The following is a 17,009-nucleotide window of genomic DNA, read 5'->3' on the forward strand; positions in this document are numbered from 1 at the left end:
TATTGGATTTAATTTTTTACTCACAATTAATTTCAGTTTAAAGTTTTGTCAGGTTTATATTAAATATTATCAGGGTCATTCCTTGTTTATCTTTACTACTAGAAAGGACAGCTATCATCGTGTAGAATTACTGTACTGCTAACTCGAACTCTGCAGCCTCCGTGGTGTTTTATATTAACACGCTTTAAAAAATATTGTAATAACAAGCACTGATACATATTTTCATAAAACGTAAATACCAATTTCTAAATGATTGGCTGATCAAGTTTTGTTTGGTTAGGTTTTTTCCTGTATGATTAGCTGGAAGGAAGGTTATTTCTCATGACCTCATAAGTTGGTAGTCTAGACTTAAGGGCTAGACAAGAATACTTTTCTGAAAACTAACTGCTAAGCTCTAACAGCTGTGGGCTATACATTAGGAGAAATGTTTTATCCCTGGGAAGTAATATCTGACATCACCACCAAATGGCATATGAAAAGTTTGGTTTGAGTTTAAAAACTTTCCCACATGAGCTACTGCAAACTGATTCCTTTTCTTCCTTAAAATCAAGAGGTGATCTGGAATAATGTGTCTCAAAAAAAAGTCACACATTCAAATAATTACTTTGGTCTGCAGTATTCCTTGAAATGCCATTATTAACTGTAAATTATAAATGTCACAAACCTTAAAATTGTGAATGAAATAAATGCCTTATTAAATTGTATGACAACCATTTGGCGAGTTTAGTATTTCCTTAGATAGTCCATCTTGTACATTAAAAAGTATACTTTTTTTTTAAAAAGTATCAGAAATTCAAATGCCATTTATGTAGTTTTAGAGTTGTCTTACTACTCAAATGTCTTTCTGAAGCTGGTCATGCAAATGATATTTATTTTTTTTAAGTAAAAATTGATTATGTATTTAAATGATTTGGAGAGAGGCCTAAATAGAATAAGCAAAATTAAAGTGTTCATCTTGTTTCCAGAAATCTTACTGATCCAGCTGAAACGTATCTTTTTGTACATGGAAAATATAAGTAAACATAGTAGTATGTGTAGAAAGGGAAAGGCACTGTCAGTACACCCATTACAAGTCATTCAGTACGCCATTAGGGTTATGAACAGCATCTGTCTAGAATGGCCTTTTGACTTTCAGGTAGAGAAATTATAAGTGGAATAGTTATTTCACCTGTTATCAAACTCTGTATATTATGACAGAAAGTGTATTTGAAAGAAAAAAAATGTTTTTTTAAAACTGCTGTTCCATCTTTTAGTTTTTCACTTTAGCTGTTTTTAACCCATTTATCCTCAGAACAATTCCTTTAATTATCAGGTATACAGCTTTGTAAGACTCACTGGAAAATAACAATTAAAATAACATGTAATTAATTTCAGAGTATTAAAGAAAGCATGTGAATTATGATTTTTGTTTATATGGATGCCTAGGATTTGAAGTCTAGTTTCAAGATCTCCTACACATAGCAAGGAGCATTGGGGAAAGCTGGGAATGTCCTGTCACTAATGCACATGACATTACTTGGTCTACAGATTGGGTCAGTAGGAAATATTAGGTATGCTACATATATGCATATGTTAATTGATGAGTTAAAAATACGGGTTGAAAATTCATTAAATGATGATGATCTTACTAGGAACATGTGGGGTTTTTTTCCTATGTTTTGTACAATAGATAAAGACTATCTTTCTGTTTTAAAAGTTCTTACTCGGTAAAGTATGTGCTATGAATTACTTCTCATCTGAAATGACGGCGGACTAGGCAACCTTTGCAGGTTTTACTGGAACATTGTTCTAATAAGGAAGGAAGATTCTGGATAGTGAAAAGTAATTATTTTCTTCATTTGTGCCTTGGTTTTATGGTAGTTGTTCATTATACACTTTAACAACGCAAGAAAGGTATGTTAAGTCACATTTTCCATTCCCCTTCCACTGTAGGATTTGCACTGCTTACAGCAGGTATTTGTTGTGTATTTCTTTGAGTGCCACTGGTGAGCATGTAAATTACATCCAGCTGCTATATTTTTAAAGGTCCACCTGATAGGATCCCACCACCAACAAGACCTCTGCCAACAGTGCCCCCACATCGTTCAATCCCTCCAGCAGACCCACGGAAGAACGACAGGCAACCTAAACCCCCCCGGCCACCCACTGGCGACAAACCTTCCTATCCTGGAGCCAAGCCTAACATCTGTGATGGGAACTTCAACACTCTGGCTATTCTTCGCCGGGAAATGTTTGTTTTCAAGGTAGGAGGCTGTGAATTTTTCAATGTTACATCAAATGTCTACATTTCTCCTTTTTTTTTTTAAAGCAAACTCTCATTCATCATGACTCCACTTTCCCAGCCTGCTCACAGTTAGAAAGTTCAAGAAAGAAATTAAAAAATAAACATACACATGGCTTAAATGTCTAGCAGAGGACTGCTGTAATGTTCTATTTTCGGAAAATACCCATGTCAGCAGAAACTGCAATGCCTCAAAATGTAAGGGTAAATAAATGCTGCATGTTATGGAGAGATAAAAAGTGTAAATCAACTCATGAATAATAGGAATTATTTTGTTGGGAATACAGCCACATCCAGACATACAGTAGATATTGTGTCTTCAACGCTTTTTTTTTTTTTTTTTTTTTTCCCCTTGGGGTAATTTTAACTTTGCAATTAGATCTGTCATTTAAAAAGGAAGTTTGTCATTGTGTTGTGGTTGCATTGAAACCACAATATCTAAGTAAAGGTCTGTGCCACAAAAATCCTATTGTAAATGTGTCATTGTTTATTTCCATTCATCTTCTTGCTCTGAGCTGAAAATGTGGTACATACAACAAATCAAAATAAAGAAACTGAACTGAAAGGCAATCTTTTGATAGAAGGGCTTTGCTAAAACTTATGGACATCAAAGCTATCTTTGGAGGATGAACTGCAGTATGGTTTCCAGAAGGCATTGAATGTTGAAGAATAATTACAGAACCATTATTATTCAGTCTCTTAAATCTTAAACCAATTTACTGACAGGTAGTGCTGTGCAAATGTTCCAGAAAAAAGCAACAAGATAATCTATTATTTTGAACCACTGGTGTGTCAAATTTGCTTAAGCAATAGGAAGTGTGGGATCTTTGTTTTGTAAATATATGATATGATTCTTTTTGACTTCAACATTATAGGTAGGAAAGAAGGGCCTTTCACATGAATAGATAATATTTTTCCCTTCTGCAGTAGTGTAAGTACAAGGGAACTGCAATGAATTTGCCCCAAAACATAAAGCTCCCTGTTCAATTGCTTTTGTTGTCATTTCTGATAGGACCCATTTCTCCCTTATATGTTTTCTTTCAGTGTAATCTATCACTGCAGATAAATCTTATTAGCAATGCTAACCAGGCTTTCACTTTCTTTAGCATACCTGAAAAAATATGTACAAATAGCTTTACATGAATTCATTCAAAACTATTGAGCTACCTTCACAACCCAATGGGCAGGAAATATATTTCCCATAAACAGCTAAGGATTTTGCCAGCCCTGGGGCTGTCAGCCCTTTCCGTTTGAATAGATGGTATACCTTCAAACCCTGGGAGGTCCTGAACCATCAGTCTTTTTATGACTAAAACTCAAAGGTTAAGGAAGAATCTAATTTTCTAACTTGACATTAAACAGGATATTAAAATACCTACTTCAATCTCGTGTCATCCACCTCAAGAGCAATAGAACATATTCTCATTTATTTTAGACATAAATCGATAAATAGTGAAATGCTACCCCACTAATACAAAATTTCCTGTCTAGCCAAGTCTGTGTTCCTGGATAAATAGATTCACCACCATTACTAATCATTCTTAGCTATTATGATTGAAAATACAAATTAAGTTTTCTCCAAAAATGCTTACTGCTTACTGCCTTAACACTACACATTTACTCCACAGTTTGTGTGCTTATTAGTGTGCAAACTTCATTTATGTTCCAAAATTAAAACTCCATTCATGATCCACACCCTAATGAGGAAACAAGGTAAAACTGTGTCAGAGAAAAATGACCTGTAACAGAGTGTTTACAGATTTCATGTTTAGAGTCTTACTCTCCAAAATGAAGTTGCTTCAGTCATAAAAGCAATGTGTTGGGAAGGGAAAATAGAGATGACCTTTGTCCAAATTTCTTTAAGGGCCCCACAGTTCCCCTTTTCTCCTCAGGGTACCTGGGAACATGGCAAGACATGACCTGGTTTAGCATGCTAAGCACTGGAGTTGAGTTACGTCTTGACTTTGTAGTCTTAGTGTCTTTGAATGCTTGAGTTACTAGGCCTTAACCTTCTGGATTGTACATTGATTTGCTAATGAAGATTCTTGTCTGCTAAAGGAGTTTTATTACCTGTTTGAGATTTTTTTTGGAGGGGTGGGGGTGTTTTTTGATGTATGGGGAGGACTATGAAAGGAGCAGGAAAGGGGAGAAGGAATTAGAAAAGTCAGGGCTTGTTTGTAATTTTCAACTTACTTTGTAGAATCTCAGGCGGGGGCAGGTTATAAGGAAAAGCTCATCATGTCAGACTGCAGCAGGAGCAGGGCAGGAATTAATTCTCAGAAGGTATAAACAGGAATAGGGACTGAAAACAGGGAAAGTATCCAGCAATGGAGGAAGCAAAGCTGGAGGTTTTTTGGTCTGACACAACAAAAAAACCAAACCTCTTTGCCCTTGCCCCTTAATGCAAGTACAAGGATAGATTGGGAAGGCATGAGTGATGGGCTGAGAGCCAAGTACAGAAAGGTGGAGAAGAGGGGATTGATGTCAGTACTGTACCAGGTGGAAACAATTAAAAAAGAATTATGACCTTCATTGGAAGAATTATTGCTGGATAGTTCCCAGATGAGTTAAATTAATAAAGTTGGAGGCTAATCAAATGATATCCTTTTCTTTCTTTGTCTGTATCTGCAGGTCTGTAATGATTGTGTAGTGGCAGATTTTACTGCCTTCTGAATGGCATGTATGCCATGTACCTATTTCAAATTGGAAATAGCCATTTTTTTATCTCATGGGCAAGTCTCAGGCTCAGGAGCTCAATTTGTTTAAATAATCCTTGAAATTGCTTGGGAACTTAGCCACAGAGTTGAAGAATGTGAGCCCTTTTGAGCAATTAAATTCTAATTTAAACATAAAACTGAAGCATGAAAGATAAGAGTTTGAGATACACTGTGGATTTTCATAGTAGATGACAAACAATATTAATTTTGAGAAGATTGCTTTCTCTCGGCTGTGAGCTGTTAGGTATACTTACGAGTATCAGAATATTAAAAACAATTTCTATGTTCAGTCAAATTGATGAGCTTTGTCTGTGGTTTTAAGACTATCTGGCATTCTCAGGTGGATATATCCAGAGTAAAACTGAATAACAGTAAACTTAAAGGAAAAATAGAATTTACACTTATCCATCCCTTTCTATTTTGCCATCACTTTGACAAAGTAACAATCCGAGCAATGCTTGATAAAAATTGTAGGGTTATAGAAATTAAATAAAAAGGAACAGTTCTTTATCTAACATGAACAGTAAACACAAAAGTAAAGCAATCAACTTGTTAAAGATTCCCCAAAGATCACCAAATAAAATTAGAGTTTCACAGATCAATTTTTTTTGGTAGAAATGATTGGATTTTAAGGAAAATAAAATTATTTTTCATCAAATATACATGTATTACTGGCATATAAATGTATTGTGCCAAAAGGACTTCTCCATGAATTCTTTAAATTAGATGCCCTTAAAATCCCCCTGCTAGCTGTAAGGCTTGGAGATACAGTATGTTATAGAAGAAAAATATTACTTAAAATCTGTGTATTGCAACCATTGGTTTCAGTTGTCATCAGCTGATATTTTAAAATATATGAAGTTTGCCTTAATTGAATGCAGGTTTTTTTAATTACTGCTATTATTAATTATTACGTGCTTGAACTGGTATAAGCAAGCACCAGGACAGAAGAACTTCTATGCCAAAATTCATGAATGCCAAATTTTTATTTTGAGATTCCAGTTAGTTTCTGTATTTATTCTGAATGCAATTAGTATTTAGCTGTCACTCTCATTTCCAATCTTTTCTCCAGCTATTTTCTCCCTTTGTTTAGTTAGAACTCCCCTGGGACACGGAAAATGGCTGAAAATGGAGAAAAACAAATTGATCTTCCATTTCTGGGAAAGTTGTGCAGAGTGGTACGACACTGTCTGCCTTTAATGGAAAAACCTCTCAGCCATTGTATGTAGCAATACGTGGTATCCGACAATACTGTCTTCTCCTTAAAGTTTCCTGAGAGTACCTCTAGTGCTACTGTGTCATGAAAAGGAACCCTGTTGTCTAAGGTGACTGGAAAAGATCCATTAGTGAAGATGTTTACAGCATCTATTTCCACTTTCTTCCTGGGTGCTGTGCAATTCACACTGCTTTTCCAGTCTTCTGTAGCAAAACAGTTTTGAAGATACTCTAGGATGTCCTATCAATAAAGGTACTTATGTTAACACCTTCTGAACCTTTTATACAGTTAAAAAATATGTTCAAGGGAGCCAATAGTTGCACAGAATGTATTATCTCTCAAAGGGTGCAGATCAAATAACACTGGTTGCTTACTCTGTTATTTTTGAGGCATGTATAGCTTGTGTTTGACTCTACACACTGATTGTTCCTTGGCAACAAAATTATCTCTAGCTCTGTTTCAACAATCTGTGTTAATGCTGATAATATCCCTTTTCTTAATGTCCTTTTCAGTTTCACATATTTTAACAAAATCCTTAGGTTTTTGAACAAGCTACATCTAGAAAAGTAAGCACGAAATGTGTGGAACTTGTCCTGAGTAATCAGCATGTTAGAGGGCCAGGTCACTGCTCTTTTTTTATGTGACACAGGTTTTTGCATAGAGATTGCACTGGTCCTTTCTTTGTTTAATGCTAAATCCTTAAGAAACAAATGAATGGATCCTATATAATCTGTAATGATTTTAGTAGTCATGTTGGAAAAGTTAACTCGCTCCTTGAAGAACAGCATTTTTAACCACTGTTGTATACGAGGGTGTTTGTTGAAATGTAATATAAGAGAAAGAAGCTTGTCCATCAGACAAATAGCATTTACAGCTCAGAGAAATGTCTTCTGAAATGTTAATGTAACAGATGGTAGAATATGGAACCAATTTTAGGAAGGCCTTAACAGGCTGTGTTTTACTATTTTATAGTAATTTCTCCACAACTTGCAGAAATTTGTTTTCTGACTCTTCATCTGCTAAGAACCATTGTAAAAACATTTATGACGTGCCAAACAAGCCAAGCCAATTAGGCTGTCATTATCCCTTGGCATTAGTTTAGACTGCAGTTGCTTTCATACATAACTGTATAGATGCCATTTAATATCCCTTTCAGAATTGTGTATTTATATAGAGTATGCTTTTAAACACAAAAGGAAAAAAAAAACCCACCTCTGTTTCTTGTGGTAAACACATGAGGAATTTTTAAAGCATTTTAGCATTGGCTATTTAATCATAACTGGTAGGTCTAATAAAAAAGTCTGTGAGACAGAGGGAAAATACTAACAAGAAAAAGTAGAGACAAAGAAACAGCTACAGTATGAAACTTGACTCCACCGCATTTGAAAGCAGACATTCTAACAAAGCTCTCCTGGTTTGTTTGTGTAGCTGGTTTTTGTCGTGTGATGCTGTGGATGTCTGGGTTTTCAGTCGCAGCCTGGGAAAGTTCAGCAGAGGATGCTTATGGAAGTAGATTCTTTGGGATCTGAGAGGGAAAACCACTAAACATCTCAGCTGTAAAAGACTGGGAACAGGAGGTCAGAAGTAACTAAATGTGCAGAGAGCGGACTCCTTTCCCCTACTTTTTATACCATTATGTTAGGAAGAACAATCTGGTGGAATTTACCACTTTTTAATTCAGAGGGCTGCTTTAATTCAGGTAATTCAGGTTATATGCTGGAAAAAAAAAGGAGAAAAGCAACAAAAACTCAGTGGGGACTTCAGTGTATCACAGTAGACCAAGTCCATTGGAAATGTAAGGATGGATGTTTTGTGGCACAAAAACAAACTGTAGGATGTCAAGAAGGAAAAAAAGCCGGGACATGCTGGAATACTAAAAATTCATAGCTTGTATATTTTTGATAAATGGATACTTTCACTGACGGACGTAAAAATATTTTCCAAATGTTACCTAAACCTTTCAATGTGCTTCTAAGCTAGGAAAGCGTTTTAGCTAACACATTTCACAGGTTTAAAATGGAAAGCACAGTCTGTTCATCACTTTATGGAAAGTAGGTAGTATATTCCATCCAGCTGCAAAGGAATTTAGACAAGAATGTAATCACCTGGGTAATAATTGTACCAAAATAGTTCTGTTAAAATTACTTCTACCCTCTCACCTTTTAAAAAATTGTCTTGGACTTTATTACACAGTTTTATGTCCATTCGAAAGATGGCAAACCAGTCATAATTCTACTTATTCTCTAGCACCTACTAACCTACAGGTATATTTGTACACATAAAAATATTATGTATAGAAAGTTCTAAAAAAAATCATAACTATATTATTAGGGCTTTATTTACAAGAGTGTCAGTTTAATGGATATACATGTTATTGAAACCTGTAAGCAACTTGAACTGATTAACAATCTGTACTATCTGGCTAATAAAATTCCTATTATTCATGTACTAGCCCATTAAAAAGTATAACATTAGCAGGATGCATGACTCAGTATCTTCAGCGGGACTTTAGATTTGTCAGAAGAGAGAGTACTATTTTTTTTTCCAGAAGGCTATGTTTTCATTGGCAATGTGGTGTAAAAGGATTTGATCAGTAGCAGAGCAGATGGTACTGAGCTCCTCTCATGTCCATCATATCTGCTTTGCTTTTAGTTAGATACGGTCTGTCCTCTGAGGCCGAACAGTTCCAATATACATGTCATTCAGATTTTTCTGAAGGGCAGCTATCCCTTAGACACTGGCATCTTTGAATGTGGACTCCCCAAGAGTGTACCACACAAGCATTTAATCTAATGCAAGCGGCGTTACCATCTTGTTAACATGTAATTGCTCACACCGTCTTGAACCAAATAAGCTCTCACATGCAAAACTCATATTGTTTCTTCTCATGCCATTTTTTGCATGACACAATGGTACCTGTTGCTTGACTACCTACGCACTACGAGTCTGGATGATGTGCATTGCACTACAGTCCAGGGAGAAGAGGCAGATTTAACAGCTGCGCCAAGACATCACCTTGCCCTCATAGACTAATATCCTTCTGAATTTTCTTTTCCCTGAAAGAAAAACAAGGCAGAATGCCTTGTCTAAATTAAATTTAAACATAATTTTTTTTTTCCTTGTAAAGCCTTACAGATTAAACACTGGAACAGGTTGACCAGGGAGGTTGTGGAGTCTCCATCTTTGGAGATACTCAAAAGCTGACTGGACACAGACCTGGTCAACTGGCTGTAACTGACTGCTTTGTCAAAGGAGGGAGCTGGATTTCTAGAATTTCCTTCCAACCTCAACCCTTCTGTGATTTTGTGTAGCAATTGAAATAGGAGCATTAGAAAGGCATAGCCTCCCAAAATGTTTCTGTGTTACCTGTTTTCCCCACTTTCCTCCAAAGGAGGGATCAAGTATTTCTTCATACTCTCCCAAAACCTCCAGAGGTCCCTTCCAACCTCAGCCATTCTGTGAGTCCACTGAAGTTTGACTGTTTCACCCATTTGTTTCCCAGTAGCATTTGATCCATCATGTCTATTGGGATATGGCCCTCAGAGGTGACAGCTAGTGAGATTTGGTCAGGATACTGTTTTGTGACTTCTGTATTCAGCTCAGAAGAAGAGACCAGGCAGAGGAGATTGGGGTGTGTGGCTGTTGCTCACAAAGCACTAACAAGGGGACTGCAGGGGAAGGAATGTCCACCCCTTCCGCCTGTGCGAGACAGATCCTCTGCTGTCTCCTTCCCCTGTCTCAGCTTTCAGAGGAAATCACCCTCCTTTCTAGGGTCAGGGCTAAAACACCTTATTCAAAGACTGATGCAGTCCTGTCTCTGTAAGACTCTCACCAACTCATGATGATACACACAAAGTGCACTCCCTACCCCAGAGAGACCTCACGGATTATGAGACACTTCAAACTCTTCAAGAGTTTTCGCAATGGGGTGTACAGACTGAGCTTAACAGAAAGACTCAAGTACTTGTGTGAACCCATATAGAAATGTGGAGGGAGGATTTGGGATAATGCTCATAAAGGTTTGGACAGTTAAACATGATTTTTTTTTCTGATACAGTTTTTATCTAGTAAATACTGAAAAATGTGAAACTAAGTATTTGTAAATCATAGACCAAAATTCCAAGAATTACTCATTCTTTAGAAGTGTTTTTGGGGTTGGGTTTTTTCTTAATAGAGTGAAATTGGTGGAGTCTGAAGATCTCTGTTACTCCTTTTGTGAAAAAGGTCGGTTTTTTTTTTATATTCTTAGGAATGTACTTGCAACAATACTGAATAAAAACTAGAATGATGACTTTTTCTTGACACACTCCCCCCCCAATAAAAATTTGCAGGATCCTCCAGCAAATGATAGCATGTTTATATGGTGTTACTTGTGTATTTAGAATTACTATTTTTCTTAGTCATTGAATACAACTGTTCCTTTTTTCTCCCCATATGTCCAGAAGTTGTTGACCATTAACTTAACTGTGCTTTTGATCAGAACAAGTTTTACATACTATGTATGAAATACAGAAAAAAATATAGTTCTGCATAGAAATATTAAATAAGTGAAAGACATTAAAAATACAGATAAACAAATGCACGTGAAAGACTTTGATCTGGCAGATTTACTTCTTATGAATAACTCAAGCCTAGACAGACAATCTCAATGGGGAAAATGTACGCACAGAAGCCCCCAGTGGGCATAATCACTTGAGTAGGGACTAATGATGTGAGTTAAAGTTGAAAGATCAAATCCTGATTTTTTTCCCTCAGAGCTGCAATGTCTGCTTGCTGCAGTCAGAGAATCCTGTGACCCTTTTAATTTTTCACTTGTTATTTACTACAACAAAAATTATTAACAAAAACTTTAACTGAATACTAGAGTACAAAAGGTATCTAATTTTGTAGAACTTGTCTGTTTTCAGAGACTCGATGTTTGCGTGAACTGATTAAAATATTTCATTGGCAAGAGAATAGAAAAAACCATTATTGACAAAAAATAATTGCAAAAACTCACAGCAAGGAATAATCTAAAATTACATGGAGGCATATCTTCAATTTAGTACCACCAGCTAGTGTTATCTTGTAATATTAACAATACATTTTAATTGGAGCTACATCCTAATGGAACCAAAGGGAGTAATTGCAGAAACACTTCAAGCACAAGGCTTAATTAAAATTTCTTGTTGTACAAAATTTTGGCCTTTCAACTAGTTTAGGTAAACATTTTGGGAAACAATTGGAATGGCTTGTGATGTAAACTTTTTCAAGCAGTGATACTGATCAGTCTTGGAAATATTTGCCTAATCTTCACTTACAGCTAAAGTTTTATACTCCAGAAGTATTTGTGTATTTTTAATTTCTTTGTTTCTTTTTTTTTTCTCTTTCAAAGGATTGAGGGTCCACATTGTAGTTTAGCAGGCATTTCAATGAAAAGAAACTAATCTTATTTGTTCCCCTGAATTAATTGTTTCCTGTACAAAACACTACACTGCTAAACAGTTGAGGTCTTAAATAACTTAGAACAACATCCATGTTTATTATTTCAACAAATCAGTGAAACTTTATTCACACTATTGAATATTTATTGAAAAATATCAAGAAGTTATAATAGATATTTATTTAAATCCTATATTTTATTCTTTCTTGTAAGCTATTACTTGAATTTGAAGTGTTGCCTTCCTTGCCTACTGAGAGAAAACGTGGCCCAGTTGAAAATAATGGGAAAAAATTCCATTGACTGTAACAGATTCAAGATTTCACTCAGAATTAATTATCTTTGACGTTACAGGGAGACTATCTATTTTGAGTAATATGTAAAATAACACAAGAAATATCAGATTAGCTTCTAATACCAACCATATGAAATCAAAAACAGTTTTCCTATACAAAATCAAATTTGATTATACTACTTGTCCAGTATATAAATCAAAATGAGGCAGGGATCATTTTAATTAATGCTTTGGCATATCTGTCCGGTCCGAATACCTTCACTGAGGAGAATAGACTCTATTAGATCAAAGGTTATACTTGATAATGACAGAGTTTAATCCTTTCCCATTCTCCCTAACAGTTCACCAGTGTTTCTCCTCTATCTTATCATGATGGAGCCTTTGCTGACGTTTTGGAGTGATGTCTGGCCAGCCCTTTGTAACACCCTCTCACCTAACACCCTCTGACCTCGATAACTACATCTTTTCTACTTTGTGATTTCAGGAATCATACATATAGGTATACCATATAGTCATTTACTATTTCAAATTGTACATTCCCAATTTATCTGTAATTAGATGTAGTTTACAATATTGGATATTCACTGTTAGAAATTCCATCACTTTCTTCATAATCTAATCCCTGTATCTGAGTGACAGAGACAGTGAGCAAAGACAATGGAATATCTACCATTTTTATATTTGTGTTGTCATGACGGATGTCACTGTTGGCTGCTCTTTGCTGGATATGCCACCCTTAATGGCCTGTTTTTCTCTTTGGCCATTGCTGTCAACCTCAAAGCTGGGTCACTCCAAGAATATCGCTGTTCACCCACTGATTACAGTGGGAGCTTCTACAGTCTTTTTCTAATCCTGCCACTTCCATGGGGAGGAAGATTTACCTAGCCTTGCCCCATGCTACTCAAAGCTAGATTTGATATCCAGATTTGTTTAATTTTATTTTCAGCACAATTTCATAGATGACAAGCATTAAAATGAGATCAAACAACATATATTAGCGTCTTAGCTTGCAGTGGCTTGAATCCAAAATAATCCCCATACACTCACTTACATAGTTTATTCCGTTGTCTTCCCCTACTTTCATATGCTATCAAGGTTATCAGAGCTTATTGCTTTATTCATACCCAAAACAACAGGAAAGATTAAGTTATTTGCAACATATATTCAAATCACAGTGTGTATTTTTAAAATCTGAATTTGGTTATGCCCTGATCTGCACACCTTGTTATTTACAAGTGACTTGTGTGGACTTTTGTAAGCCATTTGATGATTTACAAACAGCCTCTTGTTAGTCCATTACCTAAGTGTTTAGTTAGCTAGTTCATCAGTTTCAATCTATCTCTCAACACTTGTCTCCTCAATTGTGCGATTACGATAGCTAGATTTTGGGACAAAAGATTAGGACATCTTGGCCTTCAGAGTATTGCATTAGTTGACTTCCATGGCCACTGAGGATAATTTTTTGTTCCTACAAAAAAGGAAACGTAACATAAATATACTTATTTGAATTTAGAAATGTTGGCATGTATAAAATTAAATGTATTCTTACATTGTTTACGAGTGCCTTGTTCCTTTTGTGAAGAAACCACAGCTCTAACCTGAATAACTACATGTTTCTACTTTGTGATTTCAGAAATCTTACATATAGGTATACCAGCCCATGCAGTTTTGAAGGCTGATATATATCTTTTCATATCTATTCATTATAAGTATGCATATGTGGACAGAGGTGGTATGGCCCTAAAGTGAGTAGGGTAGGTCCTCTTTCATTTCCCCTACACAGACTGTGTAAAAGGAAAGGGATATGCTCTTGACAGCCCCAGACTGGTCAGAGCAGCTTGGGTCTCTTGTTTATGCATGGACTGTCCTAAACTACTGCAACCAGGAGGAAATATTTAAATTAGTCACTGTTTCTTGCTCCCACCTGTGGTTCTGACATGACTCATCAGGGCACTGCACCTTCTTTTGGTCTCCTCAGAGAATCCATGCAATGCACAGTGTGGGGAAGGCAGGGAGACAGGGTAAGTGGTAAGATGAGCACATGCTGTATCAGCAGTTAGGACCACATCTAACTGCATCTGTATTGCAAAACTATGAAATTTGGCTTTAGTGTTTATGAAGCTTTAAGTGAGGGACGTGGTTATTTTAGGTCTTCAGAGAGGGAAAAAATGTCAATTGTTACCAACACAGCTGTTTTCATGCATTGCACTTGTGTATGTGTGTATGACACATACATTGTGGTTTCCATCAGCTCATGGTATGTCCTCACCCACTGACATCCATCTTTCTTTACAAGTTGTAATGCTACTGTTCTATTAGGAACATTTTGACCAATTTTGATTTTGTTAAAATGTTTTATTTTCTCTTACTTTCTTGTGAATGCTTTCCTATTATTAGTCATAAAATCATAGAATCATAGAACCATAGAATGGTTTGGGTTGGAAGGAGGCCTTCAAAGATCATCTAGCCCAACCCCCCTACCACGGGCAGGGACACACATATGCATATGGAGAGAAACACAGATGTATATGATTTTATGGGTACGACAGAAATATGAAAAGACAGGTGATACAGTGTAAGTCTCATAAATTTTAACAAATATATCACAATTCATTTTAGAGTAAAATGATCACTGCTTAAAGGAAATTAATATATGTATCACATCTAGGAAAAATATTTGGAGTACTCGTTTCTGTGTTCCTACAATATCAAGAATAGATTTTTTATAGTTGGTTTTGGTTGATCTTGGTGGATATAGTTTGTTTCTCCCTCATTTTCTTAAGATTTTGGCCAACAAGAGTGAATGGTAATGACTCATATTTTATTTCCACAGTGAATACAGACTTAGAATTTCCTGTAGCTGGAAATTATGCTAAATTATTTCCTAGACATGCCATAGTTCACAAGCGACAGACTTATTCATGTAGGTGAACATGATTTTTTACAAAGTGAATCCTGTGTGAATCCTGGAGTTTTCCTATCTTCTTGGTTTGCCAGTGGTATCTAGCTGGATCAAAGAAACTAGAAACAAGTATTTATGGCTTTGGCTTAATCCTAATTTCTCCGTTTGACTTCTTTCAGTGTTTTCCCCGCCTGCATCTAGAAATTTTGATGAAGCAGGTCATACCTTCTCTTGGATTGTCAGTAACTTTTGGTTATCTAGGCCCATAGCCTCTATTCCATGCTGATTTAATCCCTATGTTTTGAGGATAAAAATAAAGAAAAGGAGTTGAGTTTGATCTCCTCTGGCCTTTTTGATTTTCAGGGAGTGCCCGAGTCATTACAGAGAGCCTGATGACTCAGACATATTTGTCCTAGTTGTTAAAATAGCCTGCTCACCCCTCAGGGAGATGGTGAAGCATCATATTACAACTGATAAAGTGATAAGGGCAGACAAGTAGAGAGAACACAATTATTCTGATTTCATTAGAATGGTTAGTCTGTTTTGCTTGGACAAAGATAAGTCTGTCCTGGACGATTTTCATGTATTTGTATGTCTGTTCTTTACAAATGCGGAGTCAACAATTTCAGACTGATGAGAAATAGATACAGTATAATTCAGGGGCAGGGGGGAGGGAAGATACAGAAAAAAATGTAGGCACACAAACTCAAATATTCCTTACTCTCTTCTCATGGCCCAAGATGCAAAAATAAATTACAAACAACTGTGGAAAAAAAATCCTTAATTTTTCTGTAGGATCCTAGGTGGTATACTTGGTCTTCTCCAGGAAGGAGATTTCTGTTCTAAGGTCTGTGCTATTGTTGATAAGGCAATATAGCATAGTGCTAGGGAATACTGTGCAGGTGGGAAAAGAATCTTGAAAATACTTTTATGCTAATATTTTGTCTATTCCTGGGGAACACTTTCACATGTTTTCAAATCCTTTTGACAATTTTATTGAAGGGAAAAAGATAATCCAAGATTCTTGATATTCTTTACTTTAATGAAACAGTGAAAGAGGCTGTAAAAGGGCGGAAGAAAAGTGGAGTGTAAGACATATCATATCAGCGATAACTTGGGGAATGAAGGGAGTTGTAAAATTACTATTACTGGGCTTTCAAATAGAATAGAGGCTCACGCATTTGTCATATTTAAGCTAGCAAACTGTCAGAAAAGTATTGATTATTCAGTTTCCTACAGAGCTGATCAAGAGGGAATGTGTTAGTGTAAGAGAAGTACCAAGAAGTAGGTGTTGGTAAATGGAAAAGGAGATTTAATTCATTTGAACTTTATATTCATCACATAACCTGTGATATTTCCAGGAACCATGATCATATGTTGACATAGCCTGTATAAATGCAGGCCTCTCAGAAAGCCAATCTCTATTCCAAGTCAGTTTTACACTGTTATGTGTAAAGAGACAATGATAGCTACTGCAAAGCAGACATCTTCACCTAATATTGTTATGCAACTACTTATTAAACCTTTTCACTCCTTTTCATTGTTTAGCCCCCACTATATGCCTGCCTGGTTTCAAAGATGGATCTGTTGAAAATCCCTTGTTTAAATTATATTACATAGACAGGCACATGTATTAATGAAAACTTGTCATACGTTTTCCATTTGAGTCATCATTGCTAGAATATTTGCAGTTTAAATATAACATATACCTCAGCAGAACACTTTTTTCTCAATGCCAGTTTTTCAGTTTTAATCGAGAAAATTAGTAATTTTTTTATAATAAAAAAATGCCCAAATTTCTTATCTTTCCATGGTGCAGGACGCATCATTGCTCCATGAACTCATCAAACTCATTGACTTTTATGTAAACTTCCTATGGGTACAAGCAACAGAACTGGGTTCAAGAAAATTTACAGATGGTTTTGTAGGCTCAAAGTGCAATCACTACTGGGGAAATAAACAGCCAACTGCTCTGTAACAGCCCAATATTTATTCTGTGGATGAAGGGCTTTGTGCAGTACTTCATGTGCATGTGCTGTTACCTACAGAGCATTAGAGAGTGTGTGAGCATTCCAGAGATTCCTGTCTGCAAGCCTAGATTTGATGTCTTTAGAGGTCTTTACTGTGCCTCTTTTATGGCTGTCTGTTTGTTTTTTTCATATTGGATCATAATCAGTGG

General features: G+C 36.0%; 1 protein-coding gene across 1 annotated transcript in view; it reads left to right on the forward strand.

Moving 5' to 3' along the window:
* MMP16 (matrix metallopeptidase 16) overlaps positions 1-17,009 on the forward strand; it is a 180,041-nt gene that overhangs the window by 130,679 nt on the left and 32,353 nt on the right. Inside the window, exon 6 of the mRNA XM_009635560.2 lies at positions 2,026-2,243. Coding sequence (XP_009633855.1) covers positions 2,026-2,243 — 218 coding nt within the window. The remainder of the gene's footprint in view (positions 1-2,025; positions 2,244-17,009) is intronic.

Source organism: Egretta garzetta, unplaced genomic scaffold (genome assembly GCF_000687185.1).
Source record: "Egretta garzetta isolate BGI_Z169 unplaced genomic scaffold, ASM68718v1 scaffold453, whole genome shotgun sequence".
Lineage (NCBI taxonomy): Eukaryota > Metazoa > Chordata > Aves > Pelecaniformes > Ardeidae > Egretta > Egretta garzetta.